At 44.8% G+C, this 24,994-nt stretch overlaps 1 protein-coding gene across 1 annotated transcript in view; it reads left to right on the plus strand.

Moving 5' to 3' along the window:
- Positions 1 to 24,994, plus strand: part of ITGAV (integrin subunit alpha V) — a 96,807-nt gene that overhangs the window by 26,944 nt on the left and 44,869 nt on the right. Inside the window, exons 3-11 of the mRNA XM_060257027.1 lie at positions 5,803 to 5,894; positions 7,500 to 7,614; positions 10,294 to 10,355; positions 14,436 to 14,481; positions 15,458 to 15,583; positions 16,994 to 17,038; positions 19,072 to 19,115; positions 19,206 to 19,262; positions 22,718 to 22,770. Coding sequence (XP_060113010.1) covers positions 5,803 to 5,894; positions 7,500 to 7,614; positions 10,294 to 10,355; positions 14,436 to 14,481; positions 15,458 to 15,583; positions 16,994 to 17,038; positions 19,072 to 19,115; positions 19,206 to 19,262; positions 22,718 to 22,770 — 640 coding nt within the window. The remainder of the gene's footprint in view (positions 1 to 5,802; positions 5,895 to 7,499; positions 7,615 to 10,293; positions 10,356 to 14,435; positions 14,482 to 15,457; positions 15,584 to 16,993; positions 17,039 to 19,071; positions 19,116 to 19,205; positions 19,263 to 22,717; positions 22,771 to 24,994) is intronic.

A 24,994-nucleotide genomic window follows, 5' to 3' on the forward strand; every position in this document is an offset into this window, starting at 1 on the left:
GCGGTCCTTTTAAATGTGATGGCCAGAACTGCCTTTGGAGTTCAGTTGTGCTTGTCACAACATTACTCCTGGCTCCACCCCCAAAGTCCCCAGAAATTTCCTGAATCAGATCTGGCAGCCCTACTTAGATTTCTGTTTATGTAATGGAGACAGATGAAATGTGCAATTGGTGCAATGTTAATCAATAGTCTACGGTCAAATACTATCTAAAAGAATAATAAAAGAATGAATAATGAGAAGAACTGAGAGAGTAGATGGTGGACAAAAGACAATAATGGGAAGAACTGAGAGAAAAGATGGTGGACAAAATGTAGTGTGGTTAGGTACTGTGATGCACTTAAAGAGAAATATGACTATAGGGATGATTGTATCATTCCCACTCAGGAAATACTGCCTGTCTTCTTAGTAACAGGCCCTTAAATAGCCAAGCTTGAATGTAAAGCAAATGATTGATGATGTCAACTAGGGTTCCCAAATCCCCCGCTAGGCCTGGAGACTCCAGATTTGGAGCCTCCTCCCCCCGCTGGCCATAAAAGGGAAAGCGGGGGGAGGGGAGGGAGGAGAACGGCAGCCAGAGCTCTTCCGTTTTCTCAGGCTGCTTCCCGCCCCCAGTCAGCTGGCCGGTGAAGGGAGGGGAGCCCAGCCACGCCCCCAAAGGACCATGTGCCTTTGCACCTCCGGAGATGAGTGAGTTCTGTCCCCTGCATCAGATTTCCCAGAAACGGGGGGGGGGGGGGTGGTGGAGGGGGGGGGTGGAGAGGGAAACGTCTTCTCATAGGGTATAATGGGGAATTGATCTGCAGGTTTCGGGGGCTCTGGGGGAGCTGTTTTTTGAGGTAGAGGCACCAAATTTTCAATATAGTATCTAGTGCCTCTCCCCAAAGTATCCCCCAAATTTCAAAACGATTGGACCAGGGGGTCCAATTCTATGAGCCCCAAAAGAAGGTGCCCTTATCCTTCATTATTTCCTATGGAAGGAAGACATTTAAAAAGGTGTGCTGTCCCTTTAAATGTGATGGCCAGAACTCTCTTGGAGTTCAGTTATGCTTGTCACACTCTTGTTCCTGGCTCCGCCCCAATGTCTCCTGGTCCACCCCCAAAGTCTCCTGGCTCCACCCCCAAAGTCCCCAGATATTTCTTGAATTGGACTTGGCAACCCTAATGTCAACCATTTTAAATTAAATTGTTTTAAAATTCTAGCATATATTTATTATATATCCCTAGCTTTCCTTTAAATGATGCTTCCAGTGGTCTCCCATCCGGACACTGCTAGATGTTTAACTGCTCATGTTGCGATATCAGGTGCTCCCAGATTTTTCACTGTCTTTGCTTTGTTTTTTTGCCTGATGGTGATAAGAATATGAATAACTTCTCACTTTGGCTGGATCTGTCATTATTTCTGAATAAAAATGAAGGGTATTACCTATTCCATATAATGCTCTGAATGTTAGGTAGTAGATATTTGGGTTTGTTGAGAATAGTTTATTATGTCATTTGAAGTTGATGGATGAAGAATGGGATCTCATGGAATCATTCCACTAAAAATTGCACCTTCATCAGTGCAGAGAGCCTCCCCTTCTTACAAGAGGCTTTTCTGTAGAAGGAATAGCTTCTTGTGTTGGGAAAGGCTGCTCACCCTGGGACAAAATGCTGCTACTATATCAGGGGCGGCCACACTTGCTTAATGTAAGAGCCACATAGAATAAATGTTGTATCTTTGAGAACCACAATACATGAGCATCTGATGTTTGAGATCCAGAAGCAAATAGATGGGGGGAGAGAGGGAGGGGAGGGAGGGAGGTACAAATAAAGCAACTTTAAATGCATTATCCAAGCTACTGGCTAGCTTGGCTTGGAGAAGTGATTTAAAGAGAGAAATGCCTTCCCCAAGCCAACCAGCGGGACAGTGGGAGCTTCGAGAGCCACACAATATGTATGAAAGAGCCACACGTGGCTCCCGAACTGCAGTTTGGCCACCCCTGTACTATAGGAACAGGTCCACAGCACCCTCATCAAGTAAGGTTGCAGACTTCCAACTGGTGGCTGGAGATCTCCCTCTATTACACCTGATCCCCAGGTGACAGAGATCAGTTCACCTGGAGAAGCACGGCCACTTTGGAAGTCGGACTCTATGGCATTATGCTCTCATTTTTTCTGGCAGCCGTGTAGCAAGGGTGTTAGTTTTTAAAAAACCTCATTGTTTATTTTGGCTCAAAGAAGCTATGACTTATACTGATGCATTTAGAGTTTATGCTGACCAGCAGATCAGGCCCCGATTCAGTCCTGGATGCCAAAGGCACAGTTGGGAGGGTGGGCAGTCTGCCCCGTTGGCAGTATGCAGCTCTTGGCATGAATAACGATAGGCATTGTGCGTGTGGTAAAGTAGATTCCTGTCTGGATTTAACTGGATTTGTTTGGGCTGTAACTAGAAGAGGGGAATGCGCTGTGCTGCTCATGCTGTATTAATAAAATAAACTCCTTTTGCCTGATGAAGTTAGAGTTCTTTGCTCATCTGTGACAAACGGGCGCTTTCTGTATCTGAAAGAGAGCTGAGGGAATACACGGAAGCACTTTGTCAGCCGGGAGATATCTTCTGCATTTTTGTTTTAAAATTTTCTTTTAGTAGCATATTCTTTCACATATACTTGGTTACAATTTTTCAGAATATACAAACTGATCCCTCATCGGCAACCAATGTATCTTCTATACTTGGTTATGATTGTTTTTCAGAATTTACACAGGTGATATTTATTCCTTCCTTTACCCGCTGTGGTGACGAAGCTTCCTAAATAGTTTTTGTTACACCAGCACAACGCTCAGTCTCCATTCATTTTGGCTCAAGGCCTGGAGGTGGGCAACCCCTAACAGTTTTACAAATAATTGGATCAGTGTCAGGCATACCCATTCATTCCCTCTGAACAATCTTAAGGCCTATAAGACATATCCAAATGTTAATAAATTGTTCAGCCTTAAAAGTAATATTTACATACCAGTTAAAAAATAAATCCACATTTAGCCATATTCTATAACTCAGGCGTGGCCAAACTGTGGCTTGGGAGCCACAGGTGGCTCTTTCACACATATTGATGATATTGGATTGATATCCCACCCTCCACTCCGAATCTCAGAGTCTCAGAGTGGCTCAAAATCTCCTTTATCTTCCTCCCCCATAACAGACACCCTGTGAGGTGGGTGGGGCTGAGAGGGCTCTCACAGCAGCTGCCCTTTCAAGGACAACCTCTGCCAGAGCTATGGCTGACCCAAGGCCATTCGAGCAAGTGCAAGTGGAGGAGTGGGGAATCAAACCCGGTTCTCCCAGATAAGATTCCAGACACTTAACCACTACACCAAACTGGCATATTGTGTGGCTCTTGAAGCCCCCACTGCCCTGTTGGCCAGCTCGGAGAAGGCATTTCTCTCTTTAAACCACTTCTGTTTAAACCACCAAGGTAGCTGGTGACTTGGAGAATGCATCGAAAGTTGCTTTCTTTCCACCTTTCACTCCCTCCTCATCTCCCAGCTTCCTTCCTTGTGATTCTCAAACATCTGATGTTCATGTCTTGTGGCTCTCAAACATCTGACGTTTATTCTGTGTGGCTCTTACGTTAAGCAAGTTTGGCCACCCCTATTCTATAACTTATCTATAACTTATCAAAGAAGTGCCCTAGTAGTTTCATTCTAGAGACTTTATACAAAGAATAGCATCTGGCCTAATGTGCTGGATCTTCAGGTATCCCTCTGTCTCATGAGCGTGGAAGCAATATAGAATTTAAAGCCAGCTGTTCTTTATTTTGGCTTCCTGTAGAGACAGGAATATAGTTCTCCAGTAATTTCCAACAGGATGTCATAAAGTGCCTAAAGAGATAAAGATTTCCTTACAAATCTATAGCATACAAATATGTTGGGATGAGTCATATTCAGCTTCTGACTCACAAGAAAGCAAAAAATAGTCTGTTTGTGCTTGATGTTGGGGCATGTTTACCTCCATGCATCATATCATCTGGGGGGGGGGGGGATTGTAACCAGCTTGCACTTTTGAGGGGCAGAATGCACACAGAAGCAGCTGTTTGTAGCGTCATCAGCTACATTGACACCAGTGTATTTGTTTTAAAAAAATATACACCACCACAGTGTTTCTGTTTTGTTGTTGTTTTCCAAGCAACTGCAGCTTAAAACAATCAGAAAATCCAGCTGGAGTTGGGCTTGACTAGGGTTTGCCCCCAGGGCTTTTTTTGGTAGCAAGAATGCATTTGCATATTAAGCCACACACCCTGATGTAGCCAGTCCCTAAGTGTTTACAGGGCACTTATTGCAGGGCCTACTGTAAGTTCCAGGAGGATTGGCTACATTAGGGGTTGTGGCCTAATATGCAAAGGAGTCCCAGCTACAAAAAAAGCCCTGGTTTTCCCACATTCTCATTTTCCTTGCTTGTAAATTCCTCTTTCTTCGGGAGAGGCTGTTCCACACACAATTTCCCCCTATAGTGGTCAATTAGATATTACCCTGGTTTGTGTCCAGCATAAAAACTCGCTGTTTAAATCTGCAGGGAGATATTCTGGTAATAAACCGGAGTAATATCAAATAAATCACTAGAAGGAGCAAAACCCATGTGGAACAGACCCTCCCCTCCTGGAAAAACAGGAAGTTTTAAGCAAGAAAAATGACCGCAGAGACATTCGTAGTACATATGTGTAAGTTTTTTATGCTTCTGTCAGTATCTGTACTTTTATGCTCTGTAAATGTATCCTTAGTTCTTCCATGAAATGAAAAAGAATATTTGTGGATGTGTGTGTGTGTGAGGGAGAAATTTGCCAGGATGACTGGTGTAATGGTTAAGCAAGTGGACTCTTATCTGGGAGAACCGGGTTTGATTCCTCACAACCCCACCCCACGTACACCTGCTGATGTGACCTTGGATCAGCCACAACTTCTCTCAAGGCTGTTCTGCTCAAGCGCAGTTTTGGGAGAGCTCTTTCAGCCCCACCTACCCCACAAGGTGCTGTGGGAAGGGGAAGGAGATTTGTAAGCCGCTCTGAGACTCCTTTGGTCAGCGAAGGATGGGGTATAAATCAAATCTCTTCTCTCCTTATTATTTGTCTATTTCATTTATGGTCTGCTTTTCTCAAAGAGAATCAAGGCAGATTAAAAATAAACTATGTCATTTAAATGCACAGGAGGGATGTTGGGTAATTATGCCATGTGGCTTTCTCTCTCTAGAAACCTATCTTCTTTGAACTTGTCCCAGATCAAATATTAGAGAGAGAACCCTCATGCCATCTTATATCCCAGTGTTCTTTCTGTAGAATCAGCTTGTGGGTCATCAAACATGTAGTACATGTAGAGAGCCAGTTTGGTGTAGTGGTTAAGTGTGGACTCTTATCTGGGAGAACCGGGTTTGATTCCCCACTCCTTCACTTGCAGCTGCTGGAATGGCCTTGGGTCAGCCATAGCTCTCGCAGAGCTGTCCTTGAAAGGGCAGCTTCTGGGAGAGCTCTCTCAGCCCCACCTACCTCATAGGGTGTCTGTTGTGGGGGAAGAAGATAAAAGAGATTGTAAGCTGCTCTGAGACTCTGATTCAGAGAGAAGGGTGGGGTATAAATCCAATATCATCATCATCTTCTACTCAAGTAAAAGGAAAACAGAATGACCCATGCATGACTCATAAAGCAGCCCTAGGTCTTTTTCTTTGGAGAGATCATCACTCATTGAGTTGTTCAGATATGGCAGCATTTCAGGATCACTTCTCACCCCCCCACACTTTTTTTAACCAGTCCCCTGACTGAATTGTTTTGTGTTCTGCAGGCAACAGAAATTTTGCTGTGAACGATCCATTGGAATTCAAGTCAAATCAATGGTTTGGAGCATCGGTGAGATCTAAAAATGATAAAATTCTGGTAAGGCTTCATGCTTAAGACTTTTCATGTGTTGCTGTGTTTAGATCCCATGGGGATTCTGACTGTAAAAGTGGGGGGGGCCCTCTTGTGGGTAAGAACATAAAAGAAGCCATGTTGGATCAGGCCAGTGGCCCATCCAGTCCAACACTCTGTGTCACATAAGAAAATAAGAGAAGCCATGATGGATCAGGCCAGTGGCCCATCCAGTCCAACGCTCTGTGTCACATAAGAACATAAGAGAAGCCATGATGGATCAGGCCAGTGGCCCATCCAGTCAACACTCTGTGTCACATAAGAACATAAGAGAAGCCATGATGGATCAGGTCAATGGCCCATCCAGTCAAACCCTCTGTGTCACGTAAGAACATAAGAGAAGCCATGTTGGATCAGGCCAGTGGCCCATGCAGTCCAACACTCTGTGTCACACAGTGGCCAAAAAAATCTAAATGCCATCAGGAGGTCCATCACTGGGGCAGTATTGCTTCTTTCCCTAGTCCTCCTTCAAATATATACCTACATCAGTTTTTGCCATGCTGTCATGAACTGGCAAACTGTTCTCATGCTATTGCAAAACTCTTTTCTCTAGAATTCTTTTGCCACAGCAAAATGTTAGAGAAAGTCAAGCGGAAGTGCAAAGTCTGTGGAGAGCTTATATTATTCAGAAGATAAGAGAGTAGGAATCAGCACAATCCCAAATCCAAGTAGTTGAGGGAGTACCATTTGTTGCTCTCCTTCAGTCTGCTAGAGAAGTGTGTGAAGGCAATTGTGGCTGATAGAACCAGGCCTTCTTTTGTAGCAGAAGCTCCTTTGTATATTAGGCCACACAGCCCTAATGTAGCTAATCCTCCAAGAGCTTACAGGGCACTTATTACAGGACCTACTGTAAGTTCCAGGAGGATTGGCTACATCAGGGGTGTGTGGCCTAATATGCAAAGGAGCTCCTGCTACAAAAAAAGCCCTGGATAGAAATATGTTGGGCCTTGCCCCACTAACCTGTCTCCCTAGAGCTTTGAGGCCCAACTGGGCAACCAATGGAAGACCGGATCTCACATACTTAGAAGACTTGATGCAAATCGATATTTTGTAGGCCCAGATGTAATCGAGGCTTTTATTTTAAAAAAGAAAGAAAAAGCCCAGCAGGAACTCATTTGCATATTAGGCCACACCCCCTATGCCACGCCAGCCAGAACTACAGAGAGCTTGGAACTTTCCAGTGCTGAGATGCAGCAGATGTCCAGTAAACTGCCAAGCAAAATAGATGCTGATTCTGCCTCCTGGTTAGGCGGCGCCGGCAAATTAATGTCTACGGCTCGCTGAAAGTCAGCAGACGTTATTTCATTTGGGCCTCCCAACCTGTTTCCAAGCAGATAATTCACAGGTGCTTTCAAGTGCGGTAACATTTCTCAGATTGCAAACGAGGCAGAGCTTGTCTTCTGACACCCTGCGTTGCTGCCCAATACATGGGTGAGGGGGAGCCGAAGTGGCCTTGTTAAATGCTGTCAGGTCTTCCTGGCCGAGTTTTCTGTGGCTGACAACACTTGCCCTCCCCTCTTCACACCTTCAGCGGCTATTTCTAAACAGCTGTCATTTTTGCTTCGTCCACAGGCATGCGCACCGCTGTATCACTGGAGGACGGAGCAGAAAGCAGAGCGGGAACCTGTGGGAACTTGTTATCTTCACGACGGGTCTAAAATCGTTGAATATGCTCCCTGCAGGTCATGTATGTGGAGAATGTCTTGCTGTTGTAGTTACCGCCCTGAGCCTCTTCTTTTCTGTGCTGTCACATTTAATGTACAAGAAGGAGGGATATATCATTTTCTCTCTGGCTGCTTTCATCATTGGATAAATGTACTCTCAGTGCGCTTAAGCAGTCATTTGTAAAGGAGCTGCAACTATGTGAATCGTGGTGAAACATAGGGGAGGGACGGTGGCTCAGTGATAGAGCACCTGCGTGGTATGCAGAAGGTCCCAGGTTCAATCTCCGGCATCTCCAACTAAAAAGGGCCCAGGCAAATAGGCGTGGAAAACCTCAGCTTGAGACCCTGGAGAGCCGCTGCCAGTCTGAGCAGACAATACTGACTTGGATGGACCCAGGGTCTGATTCAGTATAAGGCAGCTTCAGATGTTCATAAGGTTGCCAGGTTCAAACAATGAGTAGACAGGGGGATTTACTGGGATGCTCCAGGAGAGGGAAGGGAAGAAGCACGTTGGTGATGTTGGGGGTGATGCTCTGGTTTTTGGGCAAAACTCTATGGTTTGAAGCTAATTCTACCATATAATTTTGCCCCAAAGCCAGTGTGTCGCCTCCTGATGTCACTGATGTGCTATGTCACTTCCAAGTAGCATAGGCAGGCCTTTTGTTGAGCAGGAACGCACAGGAATGCAGTTCTGGCTGGCGTGGTGTCAGAGGGTGTGGCCTAATATGCAAATGAGTTCCTGCTGTAGAAAAAGCCCTGTGTGAAACAATGTAGCTGTCAGTGATAACGATCAAGGTGTATTAGCATTTCTGTCCTAAAGCGCTGTCTTCAGAGGGCTAGCCGTATTATTCAGAGTCTTCTTGGTCTTGCTTCTGGCATGTGAGACATCAGCTCTGGAATGCTCTCTTTTCCTGTTGCAAGACAAGCGCTATCTTAAAAAGCTTTCTGTGGCTTACTGATCTGTAAATAGAGGCAAAATGGAAAGGAACATTTTAGCTTTTCTACTAAGCCTCAATACTGGTAGTACCGGCACCAGTTCTTACAGGACTGCCTGACATAATTGACAAATGCAAACAAAGCCCACTGGCTTTGCAGGTCAGTTCCCCACCTCCAGGTCCTGTTGCCCAGGAGAAAAATTAAAGGGTAACTCTAGGAATTATTGGAACTTCTATTTCAGGGGTGGCCAAACTGCAGCTTGGGAGCTACATGTGGCCTTTTCAGACATATTGTGTGGCTCTTGAAGCCCCCACAGCCCCATCAACTGGCTTGGAGAAGGTATTTCTCTCTTTAAATCACTTCTCCGAGCCAAGCCAGCCAGCATCTTTGAGAATGCAATAAAGTTGCTTACTTTCCCTCTCCTGTCCCCTCCATTCCTTCCTTCCTTCCTTCCTTCCTTCCTTCCTTCCTTCCTTCCTTCCTTCCTTCCTTCCTTCCTTCCTTCCTTCCTTCCTTCCTTCCTTCCTTCCTACCTACCTACCTACCTACCTACATCTGACATTCATGTCTTGTAGCTCTCAAACATCTGATGTTTATTCTGTGTGGCTCTTTTGTTAAGCAAGTTTGACTCCCCCTGTTCTATTTAAGAATTTCTGCTTTTAATATAGAATTTCCAGTGATTCCTGGAGCTACCCTTTTGCAATTCTGGGTAATGGGGAAGGATTTATTTCCCCATTTTTGCTGCTCCAAATGCACAGCAAAATCAGAAAAAATCACTCCTCAGACCTTTTCTGGCATGGGAAAACAATTGGGGTGGCGGGAGTTCTTCTTTTTCCAGTAGCAATATTTCAAGCTCAAACAGGGCTCTGCTTTATTTTTAATAGCCATCGCTCCACAGCCACTGTTTGGCTGCAGGGAACCTGGGCCCAGCTCTTTAAAAAACCTGAACATCTGGTTTGGCCCATAGCTCCTACAAAAGAAGAGGCAGAGCTCTGCACCTCTTCAAATTAGGTTAAGTGTGAGGGACAGTTGAATGCCTGAAGTCACTGCCCTGTGGGGTGAGCAAGGGCTGAGGAATTTGTCGGCTGTTTTCCTTGGAAGACACTGTTCTGACATGAAGCGGTTTCAGGTCCTGGGGGTGGGAACACAACCAGCCTTGCTCTCTGACTCCTGCTTGTATCAACAATCATCTCTTCATACTGAGAATGTTGAGGTTCTGGGGTGAAGGTACCAGACTCAGCTGGCAACATTAGCTGGGCTCAAAGGCGTCCATAATCATTTTTCTCACATTGACCCCAGGGAACTGGACACAGCCAAGAAGAATCCTAAAGGGTTGCCAGCTCTGGGTTGGGAAGCGCCCAGAGATTTTGGGGAGGGCAGGGGCCTCACCAGGGTATATTGCCATAGACTCCCTCTTCCAAATCAACCATTTTCTCCAGGGAAACTGATCTTGGTCATATGAAGATAGTTGTAATAGTGGGAGATCTCCAGGTGCCAGTTGGAGGTTGGTAACCACCAGGGGTGGAATTCTAGCAGCAGCTCCTTTGCATATTAGGCCACACACCCCTGATGATGTAGCCAATCCTCCAAGAGCTTACAAAAAAGAGCCTTGTGAGCTCTTGGAGGATTGGCTGTATCAGGGGTGTGTGGCCTAATATGCAAAGGAGCTCCTGCTAGAATTCCACCCCTGGTAACCACTCTTTCTAGCCTAGAAGCAGCACATGCCGAAATGTGTCCTTCTAAATTATTTTTCTCTTGTTTTGTAGCAAACATAGATGCCGAAGGACAAGGCTTTTGTCAAGGGGGATTCAGCATTGACTTTACGCAGGTACAAAAGTCTGTTATAGTGTCTCTTTCTTCCATTCATGTCCTTTAACAAAAAAGGAGAGAGCTAGCAATTCATTTGAGGAACGCCTCTTTGTCACCGTACCTTTGCCAGGGACTTCTTACCACTTCATTTCTGTTGTCTAATATTTACATTTCTGGATGTAGCTGCTAGACTGGATGCTCGGAATTTAATAGGCTTTGTAAGGAAACGTTAGGAAGAAAAGAAATTAATGAAAAGGAGATAGCTTGCCTGTTTTGTTAATCTCACTATAGCAGATAAAAACCCTGCTTAAGAATTTCCTTTTTTCTTTTTGTCTCATAACAACCCTGCTTAATCTAAACTTGTAGTTTTAAAATACAGCCAGGAAATGTATGGGTCATGGTAATTCAACTGTGGCAACAAGATTAAAAAAAAGAGAAAGAGGTAAAGGTAGTCCCCTGTGCAAGCACCAGTCGTTTTTGACTCTGGGGTGACGCTGCTTTCACAACGTTTTCATGGCAGACTTTTTACGGGGTGGTTTGTCATTGCCTTCCCCAGTCATCTACGCTTTCCCCCCAGCAAGCTGGGTACTCATTTTACCGACCTTGGAAGGATGGAAGGCTGAGTCAACTTCGAGCCGGCTACCTGAACCCAGCTTCCGCCGGGATCGAACTCAGGTCGTGAGCAGAGCTTTGAACTGCAGTACTGCAGCTTTAACACTTTGCGCCACAGGGCTCTTAAGAGGTGTGCAACAAGATAGGCAGGTGAAAATAGAACCTCCATGTTCAGAGGTAACATGCCTCTGATCATGTGAGGGGAATTTTTAGTGCAACCCTAGTAACACTTTCCTGGGGTTATAGAGTTGCCAGACTTCCTACTATTCCAAAAAAGAAATGCTGGGAAATACTGTTTAGCCTGAAAATTTATCACAAAAGGTTATTAAAAAGTCAACAGTTCATTACAAACATCCACAGTAAATCACAAAGTGCCCGCAGGCACAATAAACATACAAGGGTGTCCACAGAATGACTCTTACAAAACTTGCTCACACTGGCATTTCTTAAAGGTGCCACAAAGAACTTTACAGAATCCTTAAAGCAAATATTTAACAAGTCAGTCCTCCAATGTGGCATTGATGTGTGAGAAGAAAAGTCTATTCATATAAATCCAGTTCATATAAAAGCAGTGTGATACGTTTTGTTGCCTTGGTCAAGACCTGTGGCTTAAAGTGGAACCAATCCTTCCTGTCAGTTTCACACAAGGCACAAGCTCATACTTCGTGTAAACAAGAAGAGGTTCTGCAGCGTTTCTTTTTTGGAATTCTACTTCTACGCAGGGAATTCCCCTTTTTCTCATATTGTATATATAGACTTCCTACTATAGCATCTAGGAATTGTCAGAAACTCATTCCTCAGAGAATAAGTGAAAAACATACAGGGATGCTTTGGTACTGAAAGATCTGCCCTGGCTGTGCAACTGTTTCTGGACACAACTCAAAGTGCTGGATCTTATCTCTAAGGTTCAAAATGTCTTGGGGCCGTGGTAACTGAAAGAGCTCCTCTTCTCATACTGTCCTGCTCCCGGATAAAATCTTTTTCACAAGCCCTGCTCTGTGTATCCCTGCCTTCAGAGGCAAGACAGGAAGCAACTGGCAACAGGGCCTTTTCAGTGGTGGCACCTTGCCTGTGGAGTGCCCTTCCCTTTATGGTTGCCCGGTAACTGGCAGCGATAGGTTGGGAACTTACCAGCAGCAAACTGAGGCCTAGGCCTCTGTTGTGGCAACATGTCAGCATAATCTCTGGCGTGCAGTGCTCTGATATTTGGGCAAAAACTCTATGGTAGAAGCTGGTTTTGCTGTAGAGTTTTTGCCCAAATACCAGAGCATCCATGTGCCACCAGCACTGATGATATCACTTTAGGGTTGCAAGGTCTGACTCAAGAAATATTTGGGGACTTTGGGGGTGGAGCAAGGATGTGACAAACATGATTGACCTCTGAAGGGAGTTCTGGCTACTACGTGCCTTTTCAATGTCTTCCCTCCATTTGAAAATAAAGAAGGATAGGGGCACCTTCTTTTGGGGCTCATAGAATTGAACTTCCAGGTCCAATCTTTTTGAAACTTGGGGGGTGTTTTGAGGAGAGGTACTGTATGCTATGCTGAAAATTTGGTACCTCTACCTCAAAAAAAACAAACATCCCCCCAGGGCCCAAGATACGCCTAGATCAATTCTCCATTATACCCTATTGGAATCAATCTACGAAGGGTATAATGGAGTGTCCAGCAGACATAAAAAAAAATAAAAATAAATATTATTATTATTATTTCCCTCCCCCCCCCCCCGCTTTCTGATAATCCTGAAGCGGGGGGAGGACCTGCCAACCAGGGGATCCCTTGCCCCCAACTGAGGATTGGCAACCCTATATCACTTCCAGTGCAGACAGAGGCCTAGGCCTCAGTTTGCTGCTAGTGGGCCCCCCTCCCCCGCCAGCTGAATGGTGCGGGGGAGGGGCTCTAAAGCGAGAGATCCTCCACATCTAGTGGGGGTTTGGGAATCCTACTTCCATCTGAGGCTCATCTTGTGGCTATGTCACTCTCTTCTCAGAGAGCCAGTTTGGTGTGGTTAAGTGTGCAGACTCTTATCTGGGAGAACCAGGTTTGATTCCCCACTCCTCCACTTGCACCTGCTGGAATGGCCTTGGGTCAGCCATAGCTCTCGCAGAGTTGTCCTTGAAAGGGCAGCTTCTGGGAGAGCTCTCTCAGCCCCAGCTACATCACAGGGTTTGATTCCCCACTCCTCCACTTGCAGCTGCTAGAATGGCCTTGGGTCAGTCATAGCTCTCGCAGAGTTGTTCTTGAAAAGGCAGCTTCTGGGAGAGCTCTCTCAGCCCCATCTACCTCACAGGGCGTCTGTTGGGGGGGGGGGAGGTAAAGGAGATTGTGAGCCGCTCTGAGATTGAGTATAGGGTGGGATATAAATCCAATATCTTCTTCTTCTTCTCCTTCTTCTCATCCTTTTCCTCCTCCGCCTTCTTCTGGATGCTAGCCCCCCCCCAATGTTTTTTTAAAGGTTTTTAAACTTTGAAAAATGTTATAGTCTGTTTTTAGGCTGAGGAATGTTTAAGATTCATTTCAGGCTTTTATGTTGTGCTGTGGCTGGGCTTTTAATGCCAGGGTTTTATGATGTAAAAGACAGGCTGCTTGGAGTGGCAGCTTAGAAATGTTCAAAATAAATAAAAGTTGCTCATTGAAGTACATTTATTTATATATCACTTTTATGCCATCGTTGCACTCAAGGCAGCGTACACAGGATTATCAGGGAACCTTCCCCTCAGGCACCAACCAAACACTGACCTGCTCTGGCCTTCCATTCATACCTCGGAGCTAATAACAACAGTACATTTATATAGCACTTTAGGTAATTCAAGGGGCTACTCCTCAGACATTTTTGCTCCAACTCTTGAAGATAGTGTGCCCCTATTGCAGATGTTACAGCGCAGGGCTTTTTTTGTAGCAGGAACTCCTTTGCATATTAGGCTACACCCCACTGATCTAGCCAATTCTCCAAGAGCTTATAGTAGGCCCTGCAAGAAGAATTCTATAAGCTCTTGAAGAAGAAGATGAAGATATTGGATTTATATCCCGCCCTCCACTCCTAAGAGTCTCAGAGAGGCTCATGGAGGATTGGCCACATCATGGGGGTGTAGCCTAATATGCAAAGGAGTGCCTGCTACAAAAAAAGCCCTGGGGATGAGAACTGAGGCTGGTAGGGCATTTTCTGCTTTGCAGTGTAGTCTCTTTGTTCGACACTATGCCACCCATGCCAAAGTTGTGTTTTTTAAAAAATCAGGGTTTTCCTAAAATCAGAATCATGATAACTTCCAGATCAAATAACACAAAAATGTAGCAAAAAATCTCTGGCAAACACAATTGAAACAGGAATACAATACAATCTGGTTTAGCTGACTTTGAAAAAAATTGCTAGTTGTTTAGACTGGAGAAATTCTGTGTTAGAGAGAATTCTGCCAAGCTGCAGTAAGTTACTGTGCCATAGCAGTGCTACTACAGCAAAGGTGCTTACCTGATTTCCTTTTTCATGGCAGGAAGACAGAGTACTTCTTGGAGGACCTGGAAGCTTTTACTGGCAAGGTGAGACAAGGCCCTTTAGCTGCCAAAACGATGGTCTTTAAAACCACCTACGTACACATAGCCCTGACCTGGGTGGCCCAGGCTAACCAGATCCAAGGCTTCTTTAGCACGAACGCACAGGAACGCAGTTCTGGCTGGCTCAGCACCAGGGGGCGTGGCTTAATATGCAAATTCATTCCTGCTGGACTTTTTCTACAAAAAGCCCTGTGTGAAACAATGGTGATGTCAGGGGTGTGGCCTATTATGCAAATGAGTTCCTGCTGGCTTCTTTAGGCTTCCAAGGCTTCTTTAGCACGAACGCACAGGAACGCAGTTCTGGCTGGCTCAGCACCAGGGGGCGTGGCTTAATATGCAAATTCATTCCTGCTGGACTTTTTCTACAAAAAGCCCTGTGCAAATTCATTTGCAGTTCTTTTTCTACAAAAGAAAAGGCACAGGCCAATCTTGTTAAATGTTGGATGCTAAGCAGAGTCCATCCTGGTTCGTACTTGGACGAGAGACCACCAGGGAATACCAGGGTCACTACACAAAGGCAGGCAACTGCAAACCATCTCTTGAACATCTCTTGCCTTGAGAACCCTGCAGGATTGCTGTAAGTCGGCTGTGACTTGACTTTCCACCAGCGTGTCTGCCTGATGAAGAAATGTGTATAAACAGATCTCAGTGGCCTCTTTATCCTGGAAAGCTGTTTTGGGAGGGGAAGATTTAGACTGAAGAATTGGCAGAGCGGCTCGTTTTCCTATGCATGGGTTTCTTTGTTTTTATGAAGCTTTGCTTTCATTGTAGCCCGAGTAATCTAAATCAATTTAAAATTTGGGATAATAAGAAGCTAAATCCGATAGTTTGGTTTTTTTCCCCCACATGGTTTTCTCCTACTTTTTGATGAATGGAGACTAAAAACATTCCTTCAGAACCGTGTCTGTGTTATTCTCTCTGCCCTCTATTTTCATCCTTCCTTCCTCTCCCTTTCCTCCAGGCCAACTCATCTCCGATCAGGTGACTGAGATTGTGTCAAAATACAACGCCAACGTCTACACCACCAAGTATGACAACCAGCTAGCCACCCGGGCGGCAAGCGCTACTTTCGACGACAGCTATTTGGGTGGGTCGCTCAGAAGTAAAACAATAGGTGCTTGTATTGATGATGGGACCAAGTTTGGGGCTGTTCCTCCGTTTTGCATGGACATTGATGGAGGCATGATTGTTTTCAGTGGTTTCAGTTAGAAGACAGAACCTTCACTGACACATTCATACCAGTACCCAGAGCAGCTCTCCGGCCAGCCAGAACAGAAAGGATAGAAGTTATTCTTTAAGAGAGGATGATGTAGTGCAGGCTGGATTTCCTGAGCTGATGGGCCCTTTGGTTTGCAAGTGAAATTGATTTATTTCCTTACGTTTATTCACAGCCTGCCTTTCTCACTGAGATTCAAAGCGGATTGTGCAGGGTAAAACAATGCTGTCAAATAACACAAGCAGGGCTCTTTTTCTAGCTCCTCTGCATATTAGGCTATGCCCCCTGATGTAGCCAATCCTCCTGGAGCATCCAGTTGGCCCTGTACTAAGAGCCCTCTAAGCTTTTGGAGGATTGGCTACATCAGGAGGGTGTGGCCTAATATGTAGAGGAGCTCCTGCTAGAAAAAGAGCCCTGAACACAAGTAATCTAATAAACAGTGGATATGACTTATATCCTTGTGAAGTTGTTCTCCCCCAGTTGAATTCTAACAGGTGATAGCCATATAACTAAGCTTATTCTTCATTTAATCTGTTAAAAATGTCTTCATTATTCTGTGTGCTGATTTACTATCCACCCACTATATGTAAGATATGCCATTGGGCTCTCTAACTTTGTTTTGTTGCTTCAGACCAACATGACTACCCACCTGAATTGGTCAAGGGTGGGCGTTGTAGAGAATGCTGGTAAAAGGGTGCAAAGGTGCCACGCATATTCTTCCCCAAACATTTCCCCTTTGCTCTAATCAAGGCGGAAAACTCTTGTTGGGCTCTAAGCTTCTGCTAGACTCGAATCTAAATACTCCTAAAGCAGTTCTCCTTTAGTACTGCGTGTCCGACTGTGCTATATATTTTATATTGGACATTCTGCTTAACTTGCGATCCCCTTCTAGATGGACAATGGGGCATGAAAAGTATTGAGATAACTGGATATTTTTGTCAGCCCCTCTTTCTTGCTTTTCTGCCCACGATGTGTGGGAGAGAAAAGTCTAAGCTCATTACCACGCATTCCAGTTGATTTCCCACTGCTAGGGAGAGACCGAACCCCCTGCTGGTCGGGAACAGACTGTGCAACCCCCCCCCACCCCTCCTTCCCCCATCAGTGGAGAAAATGAGGTGATTAGTTAATTAGAACAGCCTAAATAGCCACCTCCAGAAGAACAAACCCAAACAGATGTTGAAGCATTCCAGCAGATTAAGGTTATATTAGTAGTCACGCAACAATGGAGAAAAAGAAATATTTTAATCATGATTTTTTTCCACCCCCATGTTTGACTGACAGGTTATTCAGTGGCTGTGGGAGATTTCAATGGTGACGGCATAGACGGTAGGCTCATTAGTATTTGTGTGGAATGTGCAGAGACGGCAAATTCTCGTTCTCAGGGAGTAGACTGTAAAGACTTGTATAATCAGGAATGCCGAAGGTAGAATCCAATATGCAGTGTTATATATGTCCCCCCCCCTCCCGCTGATTTCAAGAGAGCTGAGTGTTTCATGCGGATGAAGGATTGCTGTCTTAGTGTGAAGCCATACAATTTAAATTGTTCTGACGGTACAATTGTACACCCTGTCAGGGTTATTAAAGAGTGCTTTGGTTTTTGTTTTGTTAGTTTTTATGCTTGTGGGGGAAGATTAAAATTATAAACTAAAAAACAAAAGAGTAATAGGTAAAAAATTTCTCCATCAGATGAATTTGTTTCAAAGAAAAAATGTTTGCATAGAAGCAAAGCCGCGCTGAGTTTCATGACATGTATTCCCCGGTAGATACAGTTTGGATCTCAGGATTAGGTTATCTTCTTCTGTAATGGGTATCGTGGCAACATTAATTCCTGATACTGTCATTTTGACACAGCTTTAAATACATAAGCTACATTTTTATGAGACTCCAGTGATATGTTGCTTCCTGTGATAGCACGTTCATCTCCCTTCCAATAAAAGAGTGAGTGTGGAGTGTGGCCTAATGTGCCAATGAGTTCCTGCTGGGCTTTTTCTACAAAAAAAGCCCAGTGTGAAACAATGGTGATATCAGGGGGTGTGGCCTAATATGCAAATGAGTTTCTGCTGGGCTTTTTCAACAACAAAGCCCTGCCTAAAACTCCCTGAGGCACCAAGATTTGCCTTATTTTTCTTGCTTGCTTGTTCCCCTGCTGACAAAATTCCCCCTTATATATTTTGACAGTTGATTGGCAATATCTCACCTCTTCCATCAATCTTGTGTTCTGTGTGTGTCTTGCAAATAATGAAGCCTGGTTGGGAAGGTGGGGCTCTTGTAGGGCATCTGTCTGTCTGTCTGTCTCAGTTTTTAGCCCGCCCTTCCCATAAGACAGGCTCAGGGCAGATTACATCATAAAAACAGTCAACAATAAAAACAATAAAAGACCAATTTAAAATACCGTATTTTTGGACCATAAGACGCACTCCCCCCCCCCCCCAAAAAAAAGTGGGGGGGAAAGTGTGTGCGTCTTATGGTCCGAAGGTACGTACCTTCGGGGGGCGAGGGGGCGATCTGCTGCCTCTTCCTCCGATCCGGCGCTTCCCCGGCGCCTGCTTGCCTGGCTCCATCTTCAGGCAAGCATGGGATCGCTCCACGTGGCCCCAGCGCTTCGCAAGCGCGGGCCGCGGAGGGGGCAGCGTGCTTCCTACTTCCCTGTGTTCCTGCCTTCAGCTGTGACGTTTAAAGCAAGCGCTGGGATCGGAGGGGGGAGGGAGCGATCTTATCCTCCGGTGGGAAGGTGCGACTTATCCTCCGGTGCATTTAATCGTCCGAAAAATACGGGTATATAAAATCTAAAACTGCAAAGTGACAGTAGAGACTAAAATGGCGGTTCTGCCTCACAGACATGGCCTATTGTCCAGGTCCAGCACTGGGATGGAATGAAGCGGGGGGGGCCAGTAACAAGCAACGTCCAGTGCCTCAGCTGAAAGCCTGGCGAAAGAGCTCTGTTTTACAGGCCCTGCAGAATCGGAGTAGATCCCACAGGTGCCAGATCTCCAGGGGGAGCTCATTCCACCAGGCAGGGGCCAGGGCTGAAAAGGTCCTGACCCTCGTCAAGGTCAGACGGACGTCTCGGGCTGGGTATTACCAAAAGTTGTTGGGTTGTTGATCGTAAAGACCCACGGGGCTCATACAGGGAGAGGCGGTTCCGAAGGTATGCTGGCCCCTGGCCATATACTGTTACAGTTAGGTCAGGGTTTCAGTCTTTCTGGCTGATTAGTGGGGTAAATCCCACCAAAAGCCAATGGAATACAAGCCATGAGTAACAAATGGCAATATTGCTCCCTAAATTGTCAAGCTATTTGAAGGGCCTTTGTTTCTCCCGCACAGATCGCAGAAGAACGTATCTTCTCTTTTATTTTCAGACTTTGTCTCTGGTGTCCCGAGAGCAGCAAGAACATTGGGCTTGGTAGGAAATTTAAATAAGTCATACAAAGCAATACATTTTCACCAGCAGCCACTAGCATAGTGTAATTCTGGATTTTTGTCTTGTGTATAGGTGTCCATTTATGATGGAAGAACCATGGCATCTTTGTATAATTTTACCGGAGAACAGGTATGGTTTTTGTCTATATCAAAGGACAGTGTTGTGATGTGCACTTCTGTCTTTGACCGGTGGTGGTGGTGGTGGGGGGAATACAAGATTTATAATTTCAAAAAAAAAAATCTGGAACAGATTGGGAGAGGTGGATTTAGGTTTTTCAGGATCAGAACCTCACTGATTTGGACTAGAGAGGTGCGTTATTGTTATTTGGCCAAATATATTTAGCGTCGGCAGCTCCCATGGAGCCTATAGGTCTACCATTAGAGAGATTTTCTTTTCTGTGGATTATAAACAGCAGTGCTCAAACCTCTTAGAACAGGACTTGGGAAAAAAAAATTGACTCTAGGAGCCAGCCCCCAAATTTAGGAGTCAGTCTTCATTTTTCTTTTAAAAAGAATAATTTCTATGACTATTTTCTAATGTTAGGTGCCACAATGAAATGTCTGTGTGCTGTGGCAGGCTGGTATTGTCGAGTGAGTTCAGTCAGGTCTTAACTAAGCAGCAAAAGTTTATTCAAGAAGAAACGGTCACAAACAACACAGGCAACTCAACTCAACTCACTGTGGCTGAGTAAAACACGCCCCTTTTAGTTGGCAGCAATCCTTCCTATTGGTCTCTCCAGGATCCTTCATTTGCATTTCCTGGAAGAAATGCCTCAAGTCCCAATTGGCCGGTTTAAGAGAACAGCCAATCGGAATGCAGGCATCAGGATCCTGGAGAGTTATGGAAGCATGCTTCCAGCTCAAGCCTACACAGAGTAACACACATAATACATAACAGCCAGCATCTGAGGGTTTGTCAAGCCTTGTCTTAAAGCTGTCTTTTGTCATCTGAATGCCGCTGGAAATGATATCCTTGCAATGAACTTTAAACACAGATATCAGAAGTGATGTGAAACAGTACTCATTGTGTAAATCGGAGCTTTCCCACAGTGAGTTTTGGTACTCCCGCTCCATGAAGGGGAAGGGCCAGAGGACTCGGTGGTAAAGCATCTGCTTGGCATGCAGAAGGTCCCAATTTCAATCCCCAGCATCTCCAGTTAAAAGGATCAGTTAAAAGGTGATATGAAAGACCACAACCGGAGGAGAGCCACTTCCCATGAGAGCAGGCAATGCGGACCTCAGTCTGGCTTATAATAAGAAAAACCAACAACCTGGTTCATATCACAGTTTATATTACAGGCAATACAATAAAACAGACACTGTGTTGTACTGGCTAACAGCATTCAGTAAAATCTTTTTAGGAGTCTTGTAATTTTTTTGTACATTACAATATTACAAGAAAGGCCCATCCTATGAGCACCCAGATATAGGCTCATTTCATAAAAAAAAACCTTCCTCAGGAGTATTCATTCCTATTTCCTTCAGGGTTGTCAGCCTCTTGTTACAATTCAATGTTAGTGCTCTCTGCAACATCTTTATTTTCTTCAAGATCTCTCATCCTGGAATAAACCATGACAATTACAATGAGATACAACCCAAAACTGAATGGAAGTGGATAATTCTTAAAATTTTAAATGAATAATTTTAAAGATATTGTTAATTGTTATTGAGAACTCAGTACCACTTTTCTTGTAATATTGTAATGTAAAAAAAGATTATAAGACTCTTTAAAAAGTTTTACTGTACATTGTTAGCCAGTACATCACAATGTTTTTTTGTTTTTGTATTGTCTCTGGCTTATAATAAGGCATCTTCATGAGTACGTGTTCTTGGCAGCTGCTAGTTGGAGCAAGGAATCTCACTGTGACCTCAGTTCATATTATAGGGCAGGGGTGGCCAAACTGTGGCTCAGGAGCCTCATGTGTCTCTTTCACATGTATTGTGTGGCTCTCGAAACCCCCACTGCCCCATCAGTCAGCTTGTAGCTGGCATTTCTCTCTTTAAAGCACTTCTCCAAGACAGGCCAGCAGGTGGCTTGGAGAATGCATTTAAAGTTAAAGTTGCTTTCTTTCCACCTCTCCTTCCCCATCTATTTTCCTTCCCTTCCCTTCCTCCTTTCTTCCAGTCTCGTGGCTCTCAAACATCTGATGTTCATGTCTTGCAGCTCTCAAGCATCTGGCGTTTATTTTATGTGGCTCTTCCGTTAAGCAAGTTTGGCCACCCCTGTTATAGGGTGTACTGTTCATTGGCTTCAGCACGCCGAGATTTTACAGATCTAAGAAGTCTGAGAGCAACAGCCTATAATCCATAATGCAGAAAGGCCTTTCTCCATATTTCATGATGAGCTTTTGTAGACCCAGAAAAGATATAGCTCAGCCTCTCCTCCTCTCTCCACTGCAGTTCAGGAACCATCCTGACTGTCTTGGCCATGTATCTTTAGTTGGCTCTTTTCTGCATTTATAAAGTGTAGCAGGAAAACTCCTGATGACTAGTTAGAAAGGTCATTAGCCTGGGATCGAGCCTTTTATTTCAACAAACGGAGCAAAATGCATTTCTCTGCGTCACTCTTTGTGCAAAGGGGAGGAAACATTCTGGGGGTTTGTTTTTGTTTTTTGGCTGTTCTGGAAAATGATGGGTTTTGCAGAGGAAGGAGAGGAGTGAACAGGAAAGGAACTGCCTGAGCAGAGAAATTTTTGAAGTATGGCTAGCACATGTAAGGGAATTTTTACTGGGCAAAAGCAGAACTAATATTGGGAAACCCATGCTTGCATTGCTAGCATGTTAAAAACGCTACCACTGTTGTGTGGCCTTCTGATGCAGATTGGGTTGTGAGCAGTGCTCCTTCTAAGTTGTGGAGTCTTATGAGCAAGAATTCCACTTTGTGAGCTGCTGGCGTTAAAGTTGTGAGCTGCTGCATAAATTAGTTCACTTTGGGGCCATTTTTCCTGTACTCGGTAAAAAAAAAAGTGTGAAGCAGAGGCCAAAAATCTGTGAGCTAGCTCACACTAACTCAGCTTAGAGGGGAACACTGGTTGTGAAATGGAAAGAAGGGGGGAAGAATGAAGTTTGAACTCCCACCTCCTTTGGTTTTGTTAATCAAAGCCAACCCTTTCTCGGTTCTGTTTATAGCCCTTGAAAGGAAAAAAGACCAGCCACCTTCTCTTTACCTGTCTTTTTCCCTCTCTCACACTGAAAAGTGTGGTTGAGAGCAATGTTCCCGCTGAGCTGCAGAGTCTTCTGAGCAAAAATTCTACTGTGTGAGCTGCTGGCATTAAAGTGGTGAGCTCCTGCATCAATTAGTGTGCTCTGGGGTCCTCCTTCCTGAGCTAAGACAAAAATGTGTGAGCTGAAGGCTAAAAATCTGTGAGCTAGCTCACACTAACTCAGCTTAGAGGGAACACTGATCAGTGTCCTTTGTTAAACCCTTCTTCCTCTCAGTAGCAAAGCCATGCACGGCAGCATTTTTTTCAACACGGGAAGCAATTTTAAAAGTGTTTCAAAATATCACATCTGTTTCATCCGCAATGTCCTTACTTCAGTATTTGGATCCAATGCAACAATTATCTGTTTCATCTTGTCTCCCAGATGGCTGCATATTTTGGATATTCTGTAGCGGCCACAGATGTCAATGGAGATTAGTAAGTTATGCTTTTTATTTTTCCGGAAAGAGCTATCTGTCTTTGTAAGAAAAAAAAATAGAGTCCTGAATTAACAAAGAACAACAGGAAAGCTCAATGAAAAGCAGCGACATGCATTTTTTAAAATGTTTTGTTGTCCTGTTCTGTTAGATCCCTTGCATAATATCTTATCCAAAAATGCTTGGTGTGACCTTTTGAATGGTTCATGCATTACTTCATTATACTAGAAAGACATCATATGCAGCAGAATGTGAGATTGGGGACTGTTGTTTAGTTTGTAAATCTAGAAAATTTCAAGCACAGACCGCCCATTATCACCCAAGTCTCCCTTTTAGACAATTTTCTCTTTTATCATCCCATAGTTTTCTTCCCCCTCCCTCACAGTTCCCATTCTCTGAATAAGGTACATCTATCCAGGACTTTTTTTGTACCAGGAACTGCTTTGCATAATAGGCCACACACACCCTCATGTAGCCAGTCCTCCAAGAGTTTACAGTAGGCTCTGTAAGAAGAGGCCTGTAAGCTCTTGGAGGACTGGCTACATCAGGAGGGTGTGGCCTAATATGCAAAAGAGTTCCTGTTACAAAAAATCTCCCTGCATCTATCGATGTTTTGAATCGATGATAGCTTGCTTTATAGGAGGTTTTAGCTGATTTTTTTTTATCATACTGCAACTGAATTGTTTTTATGGCTTTTGTGATCGCTGTACGTTGCTTGGGGATACGGTTGGTCAGAGAATGGGAATGTGACTTGTTGGCTGAGGAGCTATTCACAGTGTGCTGTGAGAGCACAGAGCCCTTTCTGACTCCTTCTCCTGGCAGAAAGCCTTCAGGCCTTCAAAAGACACCCAGGAGTCCTCCCATACTATCAAGCCCTCCAATCAACATCTGCCTCTGAAGCCCTGCTTTGTGTGCCCCCACCTTTAGAGGTGAGGCAGTTGGTGATTAGAGACTGGGCCTTTTCAGTGGTGGCACCTCGCCTTTGAAACGCCCAGGGCTTTTTTTTAGGTGGGACCGCACAGGAGCGGAGCTCCACCTGGGCTGGCCAGGGCTCCAGTTGGCATAGTGGGGAAGGCATGTGGAGGCATCTTTAAATGCCTCCCAATGGCTTCAGCCTTCCCTAGTGTGCCCACTGCAGAGCATAGGGGAAGGCACGGAGGAGCTCCTGCTGGGCTTCTTCTACAAAAAAGTCCCGGGAATGCCCTTCCCCTTCAGGCTTGCCTGGCACTTCCTTTCCTTTCATTTAGGCACCAGGCTACAACGCATCATTTTTAGTCAGGCTTTTAATTAGGTGTTTAAAAAAAAACTTAGCTTTTTAATGATTTGTCTCTATTTTATGGGTAGCTTTTATGCTGCTTGCGTATTGCGTTGTAAGCTGCCTCAAGCAGGATTCTGAAGAGGCAGCATAGAAATATTCTAAATAAATAAAAGGCTGGTTGGCCCCTCTGGGTGGCATTTCCGAATTCCTGCATTAGGTACTGTGTCTAGAAGGGAAAACTGGCATTAAGTATCATTGGTATCAGCAGGGCTTTTTTTTGTATCAGGAACTGCTTTGCATATTAGGCCTCCCTGATATAGCCAATCCTCCAAGAGCTTACAGGGCTCTTAGTACAGGGCCTACTGCCAGCTCCAGGAGGATTGGCTACATCAGGGGGTGTGGCCTAATATTCAAAGGAGCTTCTGCTAGAATTCCAACCCTGGGCCATACCTCCCTGATGTAGTCAATCCTCCAAGAGCTTAGAGGGCTCTTAGTACAGGGCCTACTGTAAGCTCTTGGAGGATTGGCTGCATTAGGGGTGTGTGGCCTAATATTTCCTGCTACAAAAAAGCCCTAGGTATCAGCATCATCGGTGAAACTCTTTTTCCTGTGCATTAAAACCTTCCGCAGACTCCCCCATCCTATAAGTGGGCAGAACCACTTGGCATACGTGCAGAGAGCTTTCTTTGCAGTCCCAGTTCTTATTTATTTAGTTTATTTATATCTCACCTATCTCCCTAGTCGGAACCCACAGTGACTTAAATCATTCTCCTCTTTTCCATTTTTATCCTCACAACCCACCCTGTGAGGCAGGTTGGGCTGAGAGTGTGTGACTGGTCCAGGGTCACCCAGCGAGCTGCCGTGGTCCAAGTGGTGATTTGAACCAGGGTCTCCCAGATCCCAGTCTGATGCTTTAACCACTACACCATGCTGTTATAAGGGGACGGGTGTTACTACTTACCTGCTC

Source organism: Heteronotia binoei, chromosome 16, assembly GCF_032191835.1.
Source record: "Heteronotia binoei isolate CCM8104 ecotype False Entrance Well chromosome 16, APGP_CSIRO_Hbin_v1, whole genome shotgun sequence".
Classification (NCBI taxonomy): domain Eukaryota; kingdom Metazoa; phylum Chordata; class Lepidosauria; order Squamata; family Gekkonidae; genus Heteronotia; species Heteronotia binoei.